The sequence below is a fragment of the Oncorhynchus keta genome, unplaced genomic scaffold (assembly GCF_023373465.1).
Source record: "Oncorhynchus keta strain PuntledgeMale-10-30-2019 unplaced genomic scaffold, Oket_V2 Un_contig_25643_pilon_pilon, whole genome shotgun sequence".
NCBI lineage: Eukaryota > Metazoa > Chordata > Actinopteri > Salmoniformes > Salmonidae > Oncorhynchus > Oncorhynchus keta.
Window position 1 is genome coordinate 10,250 of NW_026284554.1, and position 19,751 is coordinate 30,000.

The 19,751-nt window shown below is 47.8% G+C and overlaps 1 protein-coding gene across 1 annotated transcript in view; it reads left to right on the forward strand.

Annotated features, from left to right (window-relative positions):
• The first annotated feature begins 2,241 nt into the window (after positions 1–2,241).
• Positions 2,242–19,751, forward strand: part of LOC118383374 (uncharacterized) — a 33,678-nt gene continuing 16,168 nt past the window's right edge. The window contains exons 1-2 of the mRNA XM_052506209.1: positions 2,242–2,801; positions 4,345–4,824. Coding sequence (XP_052362169.1) covers positions 2,568–2,801; positions 4,345–4,824 — 714 coding nt within the window. The 5' untranslated portion in view covers positions 2,242–2,567. The remainder of the gene's footprint in view (positions 2,802–4,344; positions 4,825–19,751) is intronic.

Sequence of the window (19,751 nt, forward strand, 5' to 3'; positions counted from 1 at the left end):
AGGGAGTGGTGAGTGATGTAACTCAGGGGAGTGGTGAATTCTCAGTGATGTAACTCAGGGGAGTGGTGAATTCTCAGTGATGTAACTCAGGGAGTGGTGAATTCTCAGTGAGTGATGTAACTCAGGGAGTGGTGAATTCTCAGTGATGTAACTCAGGGAGTGGTGAATTCTCAGTGATGTAACTCAGGGAGTGGTGAATTCTCAGTGATGTGACTCAGGGAGTGGTGAATTCTCAGATAACTGATGTAACTCAGTGGGAGTGGTGAATTCTCAGTGATGTAACTCAGGGGAGTGGTGAATTCTCAGTGATGTAACAGGGAGTGGTGAATTCTCAGTGATGTGACTCAGGGAGTGGTGAATTCTCAGTGATGTAACTCAGGGATGTAACTCAGTGATGAGTGGTGAATTCTCAGTGATGACTCAGGGGAGTGTGAATTCTCAGTGATGTAACTCAGGGGAGTGGTGAATTCTCAGTGATGTAACTCAGGGGAGTGGTGAATTCTCAGTGATGTAACTCAGGGGAGTGGTGAATTCTCAGTGATGTAACTCAGGGGAGTGGTGAATTTCAGTGATGTAACTCAGTGATGGTGCAGTGATGTAACTCAGGGGAGTGGTGAATTCTCAGTGATGCAGTGATGTAACTCAGGAGTGAGTGGTGAATTCTCAGTGATGTAACTCAGGGAGTGGTGAATTCTCAGTGATGTAACTCAGGGAGTGGTGAATTCTCAGTGATGCAGTGATGTAACTCAGGGGAGTGGTGAATTCTCAGTGATGTAACTCAGGGGAGTGGTGAATGTAACTCAGGGAGTGGTGATTCAGTGATGTAACTCAGGGGAGTGGTGAATTCTCAGTGATGTAACTCAGGGGAGTGGTGAATTCTCAGTGATGTAACTCAGGGGGGAATTCTCAGTGGTGATGTAATTCTCAGTGGGAGTGGTGAATTCTCAGTGATGTAACTCAGGGAGTGGTGAATTCTCAGTGATCAGTGATGTAACTCAGGGGAGTGGTGAATTCTCAGTGATGTAACTCAGGGGAGTGGTGAATTCTCAGTGATGTAACTCAGGGAGTGGTGAATTCTCAGTGATGTAACTCAGGGGAGTGGTGAATTCTCAGTGATGTAACTCAGGGATGTGAATTCTCAGTGATGTGAATTCTCAGTGATGTAACTCAGGGGAGTGGTGAATTCTCAGTGATGTAACTCAGGGGGGAGTGGTGAATTCTCAGTGATGTAACTCAGGGAGTGGTGAATTCAGTGGTGAATTCTCAGTGATGCAGTGATGTAACTCAGGGAGTGGTGAATTCTCAGTGATGTAACTCAGGGGAGTGTGAATTCTCAGTGATGTAACTCAGGGGAGTGGTGAATTCTCAGTGATGTAACTCAGGGAGTGGTGAATTCTCAGTGATGTAACTCAGGGAGTGGTGAATTCTCAGTGATGTAACTCAGGGAGTGGTGAATTCTCAGTGATGTAACTCAGGGAGTGGTGAATTCTCAGTGATGTAACTCAGGGGAGTGGTGAATTCTCAGTGATGTAACTCAGGGGAGTGGTGAATTCTCTCAGTGATGTAACTCAGGGGAGTGGTGAATTCTCAGTGATGTAACTCAGGGGAGTGGTGAATTCTCAGTGATGTAACTCAGGGGAGTGGTGAATTCTCAGTGATGTAACTCAGGGAGTGGTGAATTCTCAGTGATGTAACTCAGGGGAGTGGTGAATTCTCAGTGATGATGTGGTGAATTCTCAGTGATGTAACTCAGGGGAGTGGTGAATTCCCAGTGATGTGACTCAGGGGAGTGGTGAATTCTCAGTGATGTAACTCAGGGAGTGGTGAATTATCAGTGATGCAGTGATGTAACTCAGGGGAGTGGTGAATTCTCAGTGATGCAGTGATGTAACTCAGGGGAGTGGTGAATTATCAGTGATGCAGTGATGTAACTCAGGGGAGTGGTGAATTATCAGTGATGCAGTGATGTAACTCAGGGGAGTGGTGAATTCTCAGTGATGCAGTGATGTAACTCAGGGGAGTGGTGAATTCCCAGTGATGTGACTCAGGGGAGTGGTGAATTCTCAGTGATATAACTCAGGGGAGTGGTGAATTCTCAGTGATGTGACTCAGGGGAGTGGTGAATTCTCAGTGATATAACTCAGGGGAGTGGTGAATTCTCAGTGATGTAACTCAGGGGAGGGGGGAATTCTCTCCTCTTTTTAGCCTAAAGTCTTTTCTCTCTTTCTCTCTTACAGATCATTGCCTCATCCCAGGACCCATGGACTAAATGGATGTTAAAACCACCTTTCTCGCCAAGTTTACCACTCATCATAGTCCAATCATCATAGTCCAATCATCATAGTCCAATCATCATAGTCCAATCATCATAGTCCAATCATCCAGGAAATGCAGGATCTTTGAACATGAACAATCTGTTCCTCTCCTTCAGCTGAGACAGACTGCCAGTCAGTAACCACATAGTGTAACACTCTCTGTATCATCTTTTGGAGGATCACTTAGTCTCAGTATCTCACCTTTAACCCCTCAACCCCCAGCCCTTGACCCTTAACCCCTGACCCCTAACCATGTACGGCAGCTCCCGCTCCGTTGCCAAGATGGAGGGCAACAACGGCAGCAGTCAGAGTCCCGGTCGCTCCCCCTGCCTGCCCCGCTCCCCGCGCCTCGGCCACCGTCGCACCAACAGTACAGGAGGCCCTGGGGGAAAGACCCTCTCCATGGAGAACATCCAGTCTCTGAACGCGGCCTATGCCACCTCCGGACCCATGTACCTCAGTGACAACGAGGTCATCTCTCAACAGGTGATCTAGTAATGCAATATGACGTGTTGTTTAGCAGAGGTTTTTTTAATCCAAAATGACCTTCTGTTCTTTTAAATCAGGAGTCGTAAACGTTTTCTTGCCCAGGGACCCCCTCCCAGGCAAACCGGTGACCCTGGCGACCCAGGGACCCTCATCATACGTTAGCAAAACAAGATTTTGTATATCATTATCATCCCCAGGTGAATGATAGTGGCAGGACAAGTAATCAACATTTTAAAATGTTAAAATGTATTGATTTGGTAGATGGTAGATGGTTTTTCATTATAATTGGAACAGGAAGTGTAAGTCTAATATAGCCTATTAGCCAGGAAGTGTAACTCCAAACACATTTTCGCTAAGAGTAGCTGTTTAGCTGGTGAAACAAAGGTTAGCCATGTTAGCCATGTGTTGGCAAAAATGAATGTCCTAGTTAAGAAAGCTGACCAGAAGCCAGTGGCACTGCCACACTGGTTGCCTGTCTGTGGCTGCTGTTTCATAGACTGTGTAGATACTGCACTGAGTGGAATTGGCTCCAATGAGTGGAATTGGCTCCAATGAGTGGAATTGGCTCCAATGAGGGGAATTGGCTCCAATGAGGGGTATTGGCTCAATATTAGGAGTTAAAAATAAAGGTGACATCTTTAGAAAGAAGATATTGTCCTCTTTTCTACTGTAGTTATGTCATTGACATTTTTATTCTGTTGTTACTCGTGATATTCATTAAAAACATTGAAAGAATGCAAAATATAAATCCACTTTAAAATAAATTGCAGACCCTCTACAGTACCTCTATGGATCCGCGGACGCCCGGTTGAATAAACCTGTTTTAAATGACACTATGACTAGCACCTTGCTTTAACCAAATACACTTCCTGTATGGCTAGCACCTTGCTTTTACCAAATACACTTCCTGTATGGCTAGCACCTTGCTTTTACCAAATACACTTCCTGTATGACTAGCACCTTGCTTTAACCAAATACACTTCCTGTATGGCTAGCACCTTGCTTTTACCAAATACACTTCCTGTATGGCTAGCACCTTGCTTTTACCAAATACACTTCCTGTATGGCTAGCACCTTGCTTTTACCAAATACACTTCCTGTATGACTAGCACCTTGCTTTTACCAAAGACACTTTCTGTATGGCTAGCACCTTGGTTTTACCAAAGACACTTCCTGTATGGCTAGCACCTTGGTTTTACCAAAGACACTTCCTGTATGGCTAGCACCTTGGTTTTACCAAAGACACTTTCTGTATGGCTAGCACCTTGGTTTTACCAAATACACTTCCTGTATGGCTAGCACCTTGCTTTTACCAAATACACTTCCTGTATGGCTAGCACCTTGCTTTTACCAAATACACTTCCTGTATGGCTAGCACCTTGCTTTTACCAAATACACTTCCTGTATGGCTAGCACCTTGCTTTTACCGAAGACACTTAGCTACTGTATGTGAATTCTGTTGTTTGTATATTTGAATATGCTGATCTTAACTAAATTAATTTTGTGGACAATAAAGTAAATCTAATCCGATCTATTCTAGACCCAGGCCTATCCCAACCCCAACCACGACCCTAGCCTGCCCAAGAGCACCATGACCCTGGGTCGCTCCGGAGCAAAGCTCCCTTACGGCGTCCGGACAACCGCCATGGGCTCCAACCCCAACATCAGCCAGGGAGGTGGAGGCTCGTCCATGCCCAGTGACAGCATCGTGTTTGGGTGTGACCACGTGTCCTCGTCCCAGTCCAGCCTCCAGCAGGCGTCCACGGTGCCTCACTCCTTACGCCAAACCAGAGACAACACCATCATGGACCTCCAGACCCAGCTGAAGGAGGTGCTGAGGGAGAACGAGCTCCTCCGGGGGGAGGTGGATGTGAAGGAGAGCAAGCTGAGCTCTTCCATGAACTCCATCAAGACCTTCTGGAGCCCCGAGCTGAAGAAGGAGAGAGCCCTGAGGAAGGACGAGGTGTCCAAGATCTCTGTCTGGAAGGAGCAGTACAGAGTGGTTCAGGATGAGACTCAGGTAAGATCCTGGAGTCACTGGCAGTACATGTAGTTAGACTGGAAGGAGCAATACATGTAGTTAGACTGGAAGGAGCAGTACATGTAGTTAGACTGGAAGGAGCAGTACATGTAGTTAGACTGGAAGGAGCAGTACATGTAGTTAGACTGGAAGGATCAGTACATGTAGTTAGACTGGAAGGAGCAGTACATGTAGTTAGACTGGAAGGATCAGTACATGTAGTTAGACTGGAAGGATCAGTACATGTAGTTAGACTGGAAGGAGCAGTACATGTAGTTAGACTGGAAGGAGCAGTACATGTAGTTAGACTGGAAGGAGCAGTACATGTAGTTAGACTGGAAGGAGCAGTACATGTAGTTAGACTGGAAGGAGCAGTACATGTAGTTAGACTGGAAGGAGCAGTACATGTAGTTAGACTGGAAGGAGCAGTACATGTAGTTAGACTGGAAGGATCAATACATGTAGTTAGACTGGAGGGATCAATACATGTAGTTAGACTGGAAGGATCAGTACATGTAGTTAGACTGGAAGGATCAGTACATGTAGTTAGACTGGAAGGATCAGTACATGTAGTTAGACTGGAAGGAGCAGTACATGTAGTTAGACTGGAAGGAGCAGTACATGTAGTTAGACTGGAAGGAGCAGTACATGTAGTTAGACTGGAAGGATCAATACATGTAGTTAGACTGGAAGGATCAATACATGTAGTTAGACTGGAAGGATCAGTACATGTAGGTAGAATGGAAGGATCAGTACATGTAGGTAGAATGGAAGGATCAGTACATGTAGTTAGACTGGAGGGATCAATACATGTAGTTAGACTGGAAGGAGCAGTACATGTAGTTAGACTGGAAGGAGCAGTACATGTAGTTAGACTGGAAGGAGCAGTACATGTAGTTAGACTGGAAGGATCAGCACATGTCGTTAGACTGGAAGGAGCAGTACATGTAGTTAGACTGGAAGGAGCAGTACATGTAGTTAGACTGGAAGGAGCAGTACATGTAGTTAGACTGGAAGGAGCAGTACATGTAGTTAGACTGGAAGGAGCAGTGCATGTAGTTAGACTGGAAGGAGCAGTACATGTAGTTAGACTGGAAGGATCAGTACATGTAGTTAGACTGGAAGGAGCAGTACATGTAGTTAGACTGGAAGGAGCAGTACATGTAGTTAGACTGGAAGGAGCGGTACATGTAGTTAGACTGGAAGGATCGGTACATGTAGTTAGACTGGAAGGATCGGTACATGTAGTTAGACTGGAAGGAGCAGTACATGTAGTTAGACTGGAAGGAGCAGTACATGTAGTTAGACTGGAAGGAGCAGTACATGTAGTTAGACTGGAAGGATCGGTACATGTAGTTAGACTGGAAGGAGTGTGAAGTCATTCAGGTGGGATGCAGAGACCTGTTGGGAGGTTGGTCCTAAGGGCACCTAAGGGTTCTAACCATTGGGTCAGTTGTTGGTGGTTTTGCATGGTGTTGTAACCTTGGTCAAAGGTGAAGAGGTCAGACTGAGTTGTATATGCTGTTAGTGCTGTTGTTGTCTCTTCCATATTTAGCTCACAGTTAGCCAGAGATCTGCCTTCCGCCTCAGATGTTTCCCCTCCGGCTGTGTGACGTCGGTCAGTGAGCAGCTGGTTCGCCTGTCTGCTGAGTTGGATACATCTGGGGTCTGTCTGGGCAGATTTGATCCCACAAAGCTTGATCACAACTTCTTATTGGGAACACCATTTTGAGATGGTATCCTAATTCTGTAGTGAAGGATGGAATCAGTTTGATCTAATTCTGTAGGGAAGGATGGAATCAGTTTGATCTAATTCTGTAGTGAAGGATGGAAACAGTTTGATCTAATTCTGTAGTGAAGGATGGAAACAGTTTGATCTAATTCTGTAGTGAAGGATGGAATCAGTTTGATCTAATTCTGTAGTGAAGGATGGAATCAGTTTGATCTAATTCTGTAGTGAAGGATGGAATCAGTTTGATCTAATTCTGTCATCTAGCTCATAAACCAGGTGACAGGTGGGACTGGAAATCACACCTGGTTTCTGAGCTAGATGACAGGTTAGATGGGATACAGGACAGGTAGGACTGTAAACCACACCTGGTTTCTGAGCTAGATGACAGGTTAGATGGGATACAGGAGAGGTAGGACTGGAAATCACACCTGGTTTCTGAGCTAGATGACAGGTTAGATGGGATACAGGACAGGTAGGACTGGAAATCACCTGGTTTCTGAGCTAGATGACAGGTTAGATGGGATACAGGACAGGTAGGACTGGAAATCACACCTGGTTTCTGAGCTAGATGACAGGTTAGATGGGATACAGGACAGGTAGGACTGGAAATCACACCTGGTTTCTGAGCTAGATGACAGGTTAGATGGGATACAGGACAGGTAGGACTGGAAATCACCTGGTTTCTGAGCTAGATGACAGGTTAGATGGGATACAGGACAGGTAGGACTGGAAACCACACCTGGTTTCTGAGCTAGATGACAGGTTAGATGGGATACAGGAGAGGTAGGACTGGAAATCACACCTGGTTTCTGAGCTAGATGACAGGTTAGATGGGATACAGGAGAGGTGGGACTGGAAATCACACCTGGTTTCTGAGCTAGATGACAGGTTAGATGGGATACAGGAGAGGTGGGACTGGAAATCACACCTGGTTTCTGAGCTAGATGACAGGTTAGATGGGATACAGGACAGGTAGGACTGGAAATCACACCTGGTTTCTGAGCTAGATGACAGGTTAGATGGGATACAGGACAGGTAGGACTGGAAATCACACATTCAAAAAAATATAAATAAAAATGTTTTATTTTATTTCACCTTTATTTAAACAGGTCGGCCAGTTGAGAACAAGTTCTCATTTACAACTGTGACCTGGCCAAGATAAAGCAAAGCAGTGCGACACATACAACAACACAGAGTTACACATGGAGTAAAACAAACATACAGTCAATAATACAGTAGAGAAAAAGTCTATATACAATGTGTGCAAATGAGGTAAGATTAGGGAGGTAAGCCAATAAACCAGGTAGGCCAATAAACCAGGTAGGCCAATAAACCAGGTAGGCCAATAAACCAGGTAGGCCAATAAACCAGGTAGGCCAATAAACCAGGTAGGCCAATAAACCAGGTAGGCCAATAAACCAGGTAGGCGAAATAATGACAATTTAGCAATTAAACACTGATGTGCAGAAGATGAATGTGCAAGTAGAGATACTGGGGTGTAAAAGATCAAAATAAATACAGTTCTTCCCTGATGCCAAAAAGCAGAACTTCTGAGAAAGCCTTTAGTTGTATCTGACTAGTTTTCTCCTGTTGTTGTAATGGTTGCTGTTCTGGGGGAACCATGAGGAACCTGGTAGCTGTGTTTATTGACAGGCCGTCTGTAAGAATAGAGGGAGAAAGATACCGAGTCAGTTGTACAACTGAATGCATTCAACTGAAATGAGTCTTCCTCATTTAACCCTCTGAATCAGAGAGGTGTGTGGGGGGGCTGCCTTAATGGACATCCACGTCTTCAGCGCCCGGGGAACAGTGGGTTAACTGCCTTGTTCAGGGGAACAGTGGGTGAACTGCCTTGTTCAGGGGAACAGTGGGTTAACTGCCTTGTTCAGGGGAACAGTGGGTGAACTGCCTTGTTCAGGGGAACAGTGGGTTAACTGCCTTGTTCAGGGGAACAGTGGGTGAACTGCCTTGTTCAGGGGAACAGTGGGTGAACTGCCTTGTTCAGGGGAACAGTGGGTGAACTGCCTTGTTCAGGGGAACAGTGGGTGAACTGCCTTGCTCAGGGGAACAGTGGGTTAACTGCCTTGCTCAGGGGAACAGTGGGTGAACTGCCTTGTTCAGGGGAACAGTGGGTGAACTGCCTTGCTCAGGGGAACAGTGGGTTAACTGCCTTGCTCAGGGGAACAGTGGGTTAACTGCCTTGCTCAGGGGAACAGTGGGTTAACTGCCTTGTTCAGGGGAACAGTGGGTTAACTGCCTGGTTCAGGAGAACAGTGGGTGAACTGCCTTGTTCAGGGGAACAGTGGGTGAACTGCCTTGTTCAGGGGAACAGTGGGTGAACTGCCTTGCTCAGGGGAACAGTGGGTTAACTGCCTGGTTCAGGAGTACAGTTGGTGAACTGCCTTGTTCAGGGGAACAGTGGGTTAACTGCCTTGCTCAGGGACAGAATGACAGATTTTTACCTTGTCCGTTCGGGGATTCAATCCGGCAACCTTTTGGTTACTGGCCCAACGCTCGAACCACTAGGCTACCTGCCGCCCAGAGGAGTGGGAGAGAGAGTACTGGAGAGGGGAGAGAGAAATCTAACAGGAAGCTGTGAAGTTTCATTACATACATGCTGAGATATTGGTGATGATGATGGTGATGATGATGATGATGCCAAATAGTGGACTGAGGGTGTCTTTCACAACTACACAGACACACACACACACACACACACACACACACACACACACACACACACACACACACACACACACACACACACACACACACACACACACACACACACACACACACACACACACACACACAAACAACACACAGCTGTCAGAACCACACCTCATTGTGAAATCAGTGAAGATATTGCAGCAGAAATCACAGCATGTCCTGGAAGAGCACATGTTTTTAGAGCAGAAATAGCAGTAGTGTATTCAGATGGCCTGTCAGTCAGATGGACATAGTGTATTCAGATGGTCTGTCAGCCAGATGGACATAGTGTATTCAGATGTCCTGTCAGCCAGATGGACATAGTGTATTCAGATGGTCTGTCAGCCAGATGGACATAGTGTATTCAGATGGTCTGTCAGCCAGATGGACATAGTGTATTCAGATGGTCTGTCAGCCAGATGGACATAGTGTATTCAGATGGTCTGTCAGCTAGATGGTCTGTCAGCCAGATGGATGTAGTATATTCAGATGGTCTGTCAGCCAGATGTCCTGTCAGCCAGATGGACGTAGTGTATTCAGATGGCCTGTCAGCCAGATGGACGTAGTGTATTCAGATGGTCTGTCAGCCAGATGGACATAGTGTATTCAGATGGTCTGTCAGCCAGATGGACATAGTGTATTCAGATGTCCTGTCAGCCAGATGGACATAGTGTATTCAGATGTCCTGTCAGCCAGATGGACATAGTGTATTCAGATGGTCTGTCAGCCAGATGGATGTAGTGTATTCAGATGGTCTGTCAGCCAGATGGACGCATAGTGTATTCAGATGGTCTGTCAGCCAGATGGACGTAGTGTATTCAGATGGCCTGTCAGCCAGATGGACGTAGTGTATTCAGATGGCCTGTCAGCCAGATGGACGTAGTGTATTCAGATGGCCTGTCAGCCAGATGGACGTAGTGTAATCAGATGGCCTGTCAGCCAGATGGACGTAGTGTATTCAGATGGCCTGTCAGCCAGATGGACGTAGTGTATTCAGATGGCCTATCAGTCAGATGGATGCAGTGTATTCAGATGGCCTGTCAGCCAGATGGACGCAGTGTATTCAGATGTCCTGTCAGCCAGATGGACATAGTGTATTCAGATGGTCTTTAGCCAGATGGACATAGTGTATTCAGATGGTCTGTCAGCCAGATGGACATAGTGTATTCAGATGGTCTGTCAGCTAGATGGTCTGTCAGCCAGATGGATGTAGTATATTCAGATGGTCTGTCAGCCAGATGTCCTGTCAGCCAGATGGACATAGTGTATTCAGATGGTCTGTCAGCCAGATGGACATAGTGTATTCAGATGGTTTGTCAGCCAGATGGACATAGTGTATTCAGATGGTCTGTCAGCCAGATGGACATAGTGTATTCAGATGGTCTGTCAGCCAGATGGACATAGTGTATTCAGATGTCCTGTCAGCCAGATGGACATAGTGTATTCAGATGTCCTGTCAGCCAGATGGACATAGTGTATTCAGATGGTCTGTCAGCCAGATGGACATAGTGTATTCAGATGGTCTGTCAGCCAGATGGACATAGTGTATTCAGATGGTCTGTCAGCCAGATGGACATAGTGTATTCAGATGGTCTGTCAGCCAGATGTCCTGTCAGCCAGATGGACATAGTGTATTCAGATGGTCTGTCAGCCAGATGGACATAGTGTATTCAGATGGTCTGTCAGCCAGATGGACATAGTGTATTCAGATGGTCTGTCAGCCAGATGGACATTAGTGTATTCAGATGGTCTGTCAGCCAGATGGACGCAGTGTATTCAGATGGACTTAGTGTATTCAGATGGCCTGTCAGCCAGATGGGCGTAGTGTATTCAGATGGCCTGTCAGCCAGATGGACGTAGTGTATTCAGATGGCCTGTCAGCCAGATGGACGTAGTGTAATCAGATGGCCTGTCAGCCAGATGGGCGTAGTGTATTCAGATGGCCTGTCAGCCAGATGGACGTAGTGTATTCAGATGGCCTATCAGTCAGATGGATGCAGTGTATTCAGATGGCCTGTCAGCCAGATGGACGCAGTGTATTCAGATGTCCTGTCAGCCAGATGGACATAGTGTATTCAGATGGTCTTTAGCCAGATGGACATAGTGTATTCAGATGGTCTGTCAGCCAGATGGACATAGTGTATTCAGATGGTCTGTCAGCTAGATGGTCTGTCAGCCAGATGGATGTAGTATATTCAGATGGTCTGTCAGCCAGATGTCCTGTCAGCCAGATGGACATAGTGTATTCAGATGGTCTGTCAGCCAGATGGACATAGTGTATTCAGATGGTCTGTCAGCCAGATGGACATAGTGTATTCAGATGGTCTGTCAGCCAGATGGACATAGTGTATTCAGATGGTCTGTCAGCCAGATGGACATAGTGTATTCAGATGGTCTGTCAGCCAGATGGACATAGTGTATTCAGATGTCCTGTCAGCCAGATGGACATAGTGTATTCAGATGGTCCTGTCAGCCAGATGGACATAGTGTATTCAGATGGTCTGTCAGCCAGATGGACATAGTGTATTCAGATGGTCTGTCAGCCAGATGGACATAGTGTATTCAGATGGTCTGTCAGCTAGATGGTCTGTCAGCCAGATGGATGTAGTATATTCAGATGGTCTGTCAGCCAGATGTCCTGTCAGCCAGATGGACGTAGTGTATTCAGATGGCCTGTCAGCCAGATGGACGTAGTGTATTCAGATGGTCTGTCAGCCAGATGGACATAGTGTATTCAGATGGACTTAGTGTATTCAGATGGCCTGTCAGCCAGATGGACGTAGTGTATTCAGATGGTCTGTCAGCCAGATGGACGTAGTGTATTCAGATGGTCTGTCAGCCAGATGGACGTAGTGTATTCAGATGGTCTGTCAGCCAGATGGACGTAGTGTATTCAGATGGTCTGTCAGCCAGATGGACGTAGTGTATTCAGATGGTCTGTCAGCCAGATGGACGTAGTGTATTCAGATGGTCTGTCAGCCAGATGTCCTGTCAGCCAGATGGACATAGTGTATTCAGATGGTCTGTCAGCCAGATGGACATAGTGTATTCAGATGGTCTGTCAGCCAGATGGACATAGTGTATTCAGATGGTCTGTCAGCCAGATGGACGTAGTGTATTCAGATGGACTTAGTGTATTCAGATGGCCTGTCAGCCAGATGGACGTAGTGTATTCAGATGGTCTGTCAGCCAGATGGACGTAGTGTATTCAGATGGTCTGTCAGCCAGATGGACGTAGTGTATTCAGATGGCCTGTCAGCCAGATGGACGTAGTGTATTCAGATGGTCTGTCAGCCAGATGGACGTAGTGTATTCAGATGGCCTGTCAGCCAGATGGACGTAGTGTATTCAGATGGTCTGTCAGCCAGATGGACGTAGTGTATTCAGATGGCCTGTCAGCCAGATGGACGTAGTGTATTCAGATGGCCTGTCAGCCAGATGGACGTAGTGTATTCAGATGGTCTGTCAGCCAGATGGACGTAGTGTATTCAGATGGTCTGTCAGCCAGATGGACGTAGTGTATTCAGATGGCCTGTCAGCCAGATGGACGTAGTGTATTCAGATGGCCTGTCAGCCAGATGGACGTAGTGTATTCAGATGGCCTGTCAGCCAGATGGACGTAGTGTATTCAGATGGCCTGTCAACCAGATGGATGTAGTGTATTCAGATGGACGTAGTGTATTCAGATGGACATAGTGTATTCAGATGGTCTGTCAGCCAGATGGACATAGTGTATTCAGATGGCCTGTCAGCCAGATGGACATAGTGTATTCAGATGGTCTGTCAGCCAGATGGATGTAGTGTATTCAGATGGACGCAGTGTTTTCAGAGGGCGTAGTGTATTCAGATGGTCTGTCAGCCAGATGGGCGTAGTGTATTCAGATGGATGTAGTGTATTCAGATGGATGTAGTGTATTCAGATGGGACGTAGTGTATTCAGATGGGCGTAGTGTATTCAGATGGCCTGTCAGCCAGATGGATGTAGTGTATTCAGATGGATGTAGTGTATTCAGATGGATGTAGTGTATTCAGATGGGCGTAGTGTATTCAGATGGGCGTAGTGTATTCAGATGGTCTGTCAGCCAGATGGACATAGTGTATTCAGATGTCCTGTCAGCCAGATGGACATAGTGTATTCAGATGTCCTGTCAGCCAGATGGACATAGTGTATTCAGATGGTCTGTCAGCCAGATGGACATAGTGTATTCAGATGGTCTGTCAGCCAGATGGACATAGTGTATTCAGATGGTCTGTCAGCTAGATGGTCTGTCAGCCAGATGGATGTAGTATATTCAGATGGTCTGTCAGCCAGATGTCCTGTCAGCCAGATGGACGTAGTGTATTCAGATGGCCTGTCAGCCAGATGGACGTAGTGTATTCAGATGGTCTGTCAGCCAGATGGACATAGTGTATTCAGATGGTCTGTCAGCCAGATGGACATAGTGTATTCAGATGTCCTGTCAGCCAGATGGACATAGTGTATTCAGATGTCCTGTCAGCCAGATGGACATAGTGTATTCAGATGGTCTGTCAGCCAGATGGATGTAGTGTATTCAGATGGTCTGTCAGCCAGATGGACGCAGTGTATTCAGATGGTCTGTCAGCCAGATGGGCGTAGTGTATTCAGATGGCCTGTCAGCCAGATGGGCGTAGTGTATTCAGATGGCCTGTCAGCCAGATGGACGTAGTGTATTCAGATGGCCTGTCAGCCAGATGGGACGTAGTGTATTCAGATGGCCTATCAGTCAGATGGATGCAGTGTATTCAGATGGCCTGTCAGCCAGATGGACGTAGTGTATTCAGATGGCCTATCAGTCAGATGGATGCAGTGTATTCAGATGGCCTGTCAGCCAGATGGACGCAGTGTATTCAGATGTCCTGTCAGCCAGATGGACATAGTGTATTCAGATGGTCTTTAGCCAGATGGACATAGTGTATTCAGATGGTCTGTCAGCCAGATGGACATAGTGTATTCAGATGGTCTGTCAGCTAGATGGTCTGTCAGCCAGATGGATGTAGTATATTCAGATGGTCTGTCAGCCAGATGTCCTGTCAGCCAGATGGACATAGTGTATTCAGATGGTCTGTCAGCCAGATGGACATAGTGTATTCAGATGGTCTGTCAGCCAGATGGACATAGTGTATTCAGATGGTCTGTCAGCCAGATGGACATAGTGTATTCAGATGGTCTGTCAGCCAGATGGACATAGTGTATTCAGATGTCCTGTCAGCCAGATGGACATAGTGTATTCAGATGTCCTGTCAGCCAGATGGACATAGTGTATTCAGATGGTCTGTCAGCCAGATGGACATAGTGTATTCAGATGGTCTGTCAGCCAGATGGACATAGTGTATTCAGATGGTCTGTCAGCTAGATGGACATAGTGTATTCAGATGGTCTGTCAGCCAGATGTCCTGTCAGCCAGATGGACATAGTGTATTCAGATGGTCTGTCAGCCAGATGGACATAGTGTATTCAGATGGCCTGTCAGCCAGATGAACATAGTGTATTCAGATGGTCTGTCAGCCAGATGGACATAGTGTATTCAGATGGTCTGTCAGCCAGATGGACGTAGTGTATTCAGATGGCCTGTCAGCCAGATGGATGTAGTGTATTCAGATGGACGTAGTGTATTCAGATGGACGTAGTGTATTCAGATGGTCTGTCAGCCAGATGGACGTAGTGTATTCAGATGGCCTGTCAGCCAGATGGACGCAGTGTATTCAGATGGCCTGTCAGCCAGATGGACGTAGTGTATTCAGATGGCCTGTCAACCAGATGGATGTAGTGTATTCAGATGGACGTAGTGTATTCAGATGGACATAGTGTATTCAGATGGTCTGTCAGCCAGATGGACATAGTGTATTCAGATGGCCTGTCAGCCAGATGAACATAGTGTATTCAGATGGTCTGTCAGCCAGATGGACATAGTGTATTCAGATGGTCTGTCAGCCAGATGGACGCAGTGTATTCAGATGGACTTAGTGTATTCAGATGGCCTGTCAGCCAGATGGACATAGTGTATTCAGATGGTCTGTCAGCCAGATGGACGCAGTGTATTCAGATGGTCTGTCAGCCAGATGGCCGTAGTGTATTCAGATGGCCTGTCAGCCAGATAGGCGTAGTGTATTCAGATGGCCTGTCAGCCAGATGGACGTAGTGTATTCAGATGGCCTGTCAGGCAGATGGGCGTAGTGTATTCAGATGGTCTGTCAGCCAGATGGCGTAGTGTATTCAGATGGCCTGTCAGCCAGATGGGCGTAGTGTATTCAGATGGCCTGTCAGCCAGATGGATTCGAGTGTATTCAGATGGTCTGTCAGCCAGATGGACGTAGTGTATTCAGATGGCCTGTCAGCCAGATGGACATAGTGTATTCAGATGGCCTGTCAGCCAGATGGCGTAGTGTATTCAGATGGCCTGTCAGCCAGATGGACGTAGTGTATTCAGATGGCCTGTCAGCCAGATGGATGTAGTGTATTCAGATGGCCTGTCAGCCAGATGGACGTAGTGTATTCAGATGGTCTGTCAGTCAGATGGACATAGTGTATTCAGATGGTCTGTCAGTCAGATGGACGTAGTGTATTCAGATGGTCTGTCAGCCAGATGGACATAGTGTATTCAGATGGTCTGTCAGCCAGATGGATGTAGTGTATTCAGATGTGTTTTCAGATGGACGTAGTGTATTCAGATGGTCTGTCAGCCAGATGGGCGTAGTGTATTCAGATGGATGTAGTGTATTCAGATGGATGTAGTGTATTCAGATGGACGTAGTGTATTCAGATGGACGTAGTGTATTCAGATGGCCTGTCAGCCAGATGGATGTAGTGTATTCAGATGGATGTAGTGTATTCAGATGGATGTAGTGTATTCAGATGGACGTAGTGTATTCAGATGGACGTAGTGTATTCAGATGGCCTGTCAGCCAGATGGATGTAGTGTATTCAGATGGACGTAGTGTATTCAGATGGACGTAGTGTATTCAGATGGTCTGTCAGCCAGATGGACACTGTAATGTCCCAGGAGCCTCTCAGTGGGCTGTTACAGTCACCCCACTGTGTCCTAAACACAGGAACAGAGTGTGGGCTTCTGGAAGTGTGTGTCTGTGTGACACCAACCATCCTCTCTTTTCCCAGGAGATGACTCAAGCTCCAGGAACAATTTGAGCCAGAGACAGACAGAGAGAGAAAGAGAGACAGAAAGATAGAGAGGGGGACAAAGAGAGAGAGAGAGACAGAAAGATAGAGGGGGACAAAGAGAGAGGGAGAGACAGAAATATATATATATATATATAGAGAGAGAGAGAGATATATAGAGAGAGGGGGACAATGAAAAAAAAAAAAAAAGACAGAGAGGGACAAAGAGAGACAGAAAGACAAGGAGAGAGAGAAAGGCAGAGAGGGGGACAAAGAGAGAGAGAAAGACAGAGAGGGGGAGAGAGGAGAAAGACAAGAGAGGGGACAAGAGAAAGAAAGGCAGAGAGGGGGACAAAGAGAGAGAGAAAGGCAGAGAGAGGGACAAAGAGAGAGAGAAGAGACAGAGAGAGGAGGACAGAGAGGGGGAGAGAGAAAGACAGAGAGAGGGGGACAAAGAAGAGAGAAAGGCAGAGAGGGGACAAAGAGAGAGAAAGGCAGAGAGAGGGGGACAAAGAAAGAGAGAGAGAAAGAGAAAGACAGAGAGAGGGGGACAAGAGAGAGAAAGACAGAGAGAGGGGGACAAAGAGAGAGAAAGACAGAGAGAGGGGACAAGAAGAGAAAGACAGAGAGAGGGGGACAAAGAGAGAGAGAAAGACAGAGAGAGGGGGACAAAGAGAGAGAGAAATCAATACATCTGTCTCCATCCTTTCTCTACACCACCACTTTTCTGAGGCTTTTCAGACATTTCCTCACGTATTTTTATTCCCTCCTCTTTACCTCTCCTCCTCTCAGATGGAGCGATAGAACGTCATGGAAAATATGTTAATGGTGGAGGGAAGCTAGAGCATGTTATTATTGGAGAGAGAGAGAGAGGGGGTGAGAGAGAGTGAGAGGTGGGAGCGAGAGAGTGAGTGAAGGGGAGAGAGAGCGAGAGAGTGAGGGGGAGAGAGAGAGGGGGGAGAGAGGGGGGAGAGGGTGTGAGAGAGAGAGGTGGAGAGGGGCGAGAGGGGGGGTGCCAGACAATGTTATAGATTTGCTACCCAGTGCCATAGAGTCCCAGTGCCATAGAGTCCCAGTGCCATAGAGTCCCAGTGCCAGAGAGTCCCAGTGCCATAGAGTCCCAGTGCCAGAGAGTCCCAGTGCCAGAGAGTCCCAGTGCCAGAGAGTCCCAGTGCCAGAGAGTCCCAGTGCCAGAGAGTCCCAGTGCCAGAGAGTCCCAGTCCCAGAGAGTCCCAGTCCCAGTGCCAGAGAGTCCCAGTCCCAGTGCCAGAGAGTCCCAGTCCCAGTGCCGGAGAGTCCCAGTGCCGGAGAGTCCCAGTGCCGGAGAGTCCCAGAGAATCCCAGTGCCAGAGAATCCCAGTGCCAGAGAATCCCAGTGCCAGAGAATCCCAGTGCCAGAGAGTCCCAGAGAGTCCCAGTGCCAGAGAGTCCCAGTGCCAGAGAATCCCAGTGCCAGAGAATCCCAGTGCCAGAGAGTGCCAGAGAGTCCCAGTGCCAGAGAGTCCCAGTGCCAGAGAGTCCCAGTGCGTCCCAGTCCCAGTGCCAGAGAGTCCCAGTGCCAGAGAGTCCCAGTGCCAGAGAGTCCCAGTGCCAGAGAGTCCCAGTGCCAGAGAGTCCCAGTGCCAGAGAGTCCCAGTGCCAGAGAGTCCCAGTGCCAGAGAGTCCCAGTGCCAGAGAGTCCCAGTGCCAGAGAGTCCCAGTGCCAGAGAGTCCCAGTGCCAGAGAGTCCCAGTGCCAGAGAGTCCCAGTGCCAGAGAGTCCCACTGCATACCAAGACTCTCACTCTAGACTCAGTTGTGTGCCCTTTAACATGGCTGGATCTGGAGTAGTTTATAGGGGGTCATAGAGTTGGCTGTGTGTGTGGTTATGTGTGTGCGCAGTGTGTGTGTGTGTGTGTGTGTGTGTCAGTGTGTGTTTGTGGATGTGTAGCCAGGTGTGTGTGTATCTCTGTCTGTGTGTTGTGTGACAGAGTGTGTGTCTGACAGTGTATATTTCTTAGTTGTGTGTGAACCTGGTGACAGTGTAAGGTGTCAGTGGTCTCTGTGTTAGAAGAGCTATAGGACTGCAGTGGCCCACACCCAGACAGCCGACACTATCAATCTCAGGTTATGTTCCAAATGGCACCCTATTCCCTATATAGTGCACTACTTCCGACCATAGCACTATGGCACATAGCACATAGGTTGCCATTTGGGATGTAATTTTTACTTTATTAATGATCTGAAGAGATATGGCTGTAAACACAGAGGAAGAGAGAGGAGGAGGAGATAACGAGAGAGAGAAGGAGGGGGAGAGGAGAGTCTCTGTAGGAAAGAGGTTCCTATCTCATAAAAGAAACCAGTAAATCTTGTGAGTAAAGAGATAGGGTTGGAGGGAGGAGAGAGAGGGTTGGAGGGAGGAGAGAGAGGGTTGGAGGGAGGAGAGAGGGGGTTGGAGGGAGGAGAGAGAGGGTTGGAGGGAGGAAAGAGAGGGTTGGAGGGAGGAGAGAGAGGGTTGTAGGGAGGAGAGAGAGGGGTGGAGGGAGGATGGAGGGAGGAGAGATAGGGGTGGAGGGAGGAGAGAGGGGTGGAGGGAGGAGAGAGGGGTGGAGGGAGGAGAGATAGGGGTGGAGGGAGGAGAGAGAGGGTTGGAGGGAGGAGAGGGTTGGAGGGAGGAGAGAGGGTTGGAGGGAGGAGAGAGAGGGTTGGAGGGAGGAGAGAGAGGGTTGGAGGGAGGAGAGAGAGGGGTGGAGGGAGGAGAGAGAGGGGTGGAGGGAGGAGAGAGAGGGGTGGAGAGGGATGGAGGGAGGAGAGATAGGGATGGAGGGAGGAGAGATAGGGGTGGAGGGAGGAGAGAGAGGGGTGGAGGGAGGAGAGAGAGGGGTGGAGGGAGGAGAGAGAGGGGTGGAGGGAGGAGAGAGAGGGGTGGAGGGAGGAGAGAGGGGTGGGAGAGAGGGGTGGAGGGAGGAGACATAAGGGTGGAGGCCTCCTGGCTACACTATACCTAGACCCTCCTCCTGTTGGCTACACTATACCTAGACCCTCCTCCTGTTGGCTAAACTATACCTAGACCCTCCTCCTGTTGGCTACACTATACCTAGACCCTCCTCCTGTTGGCTACACTATACCTAGACCCTCCTCCTGTTGGCTAAACTATACCTAGACCCTCCTCCTGTTGATTACACTATACCTAGACACTCCTCCTGGCTACACTATACCTAGACACTCCTCCTGGCTACACTATACCTAGACCCTCCTCCTGTTGGCTAAACTATACCTAGACACTCCTCCTTGGCTACACACCTATACCTAGACCCTCCTCCTGTTGGCTACACTATACCTAGACACTCCTCTTGGCTACACTATACCTAGA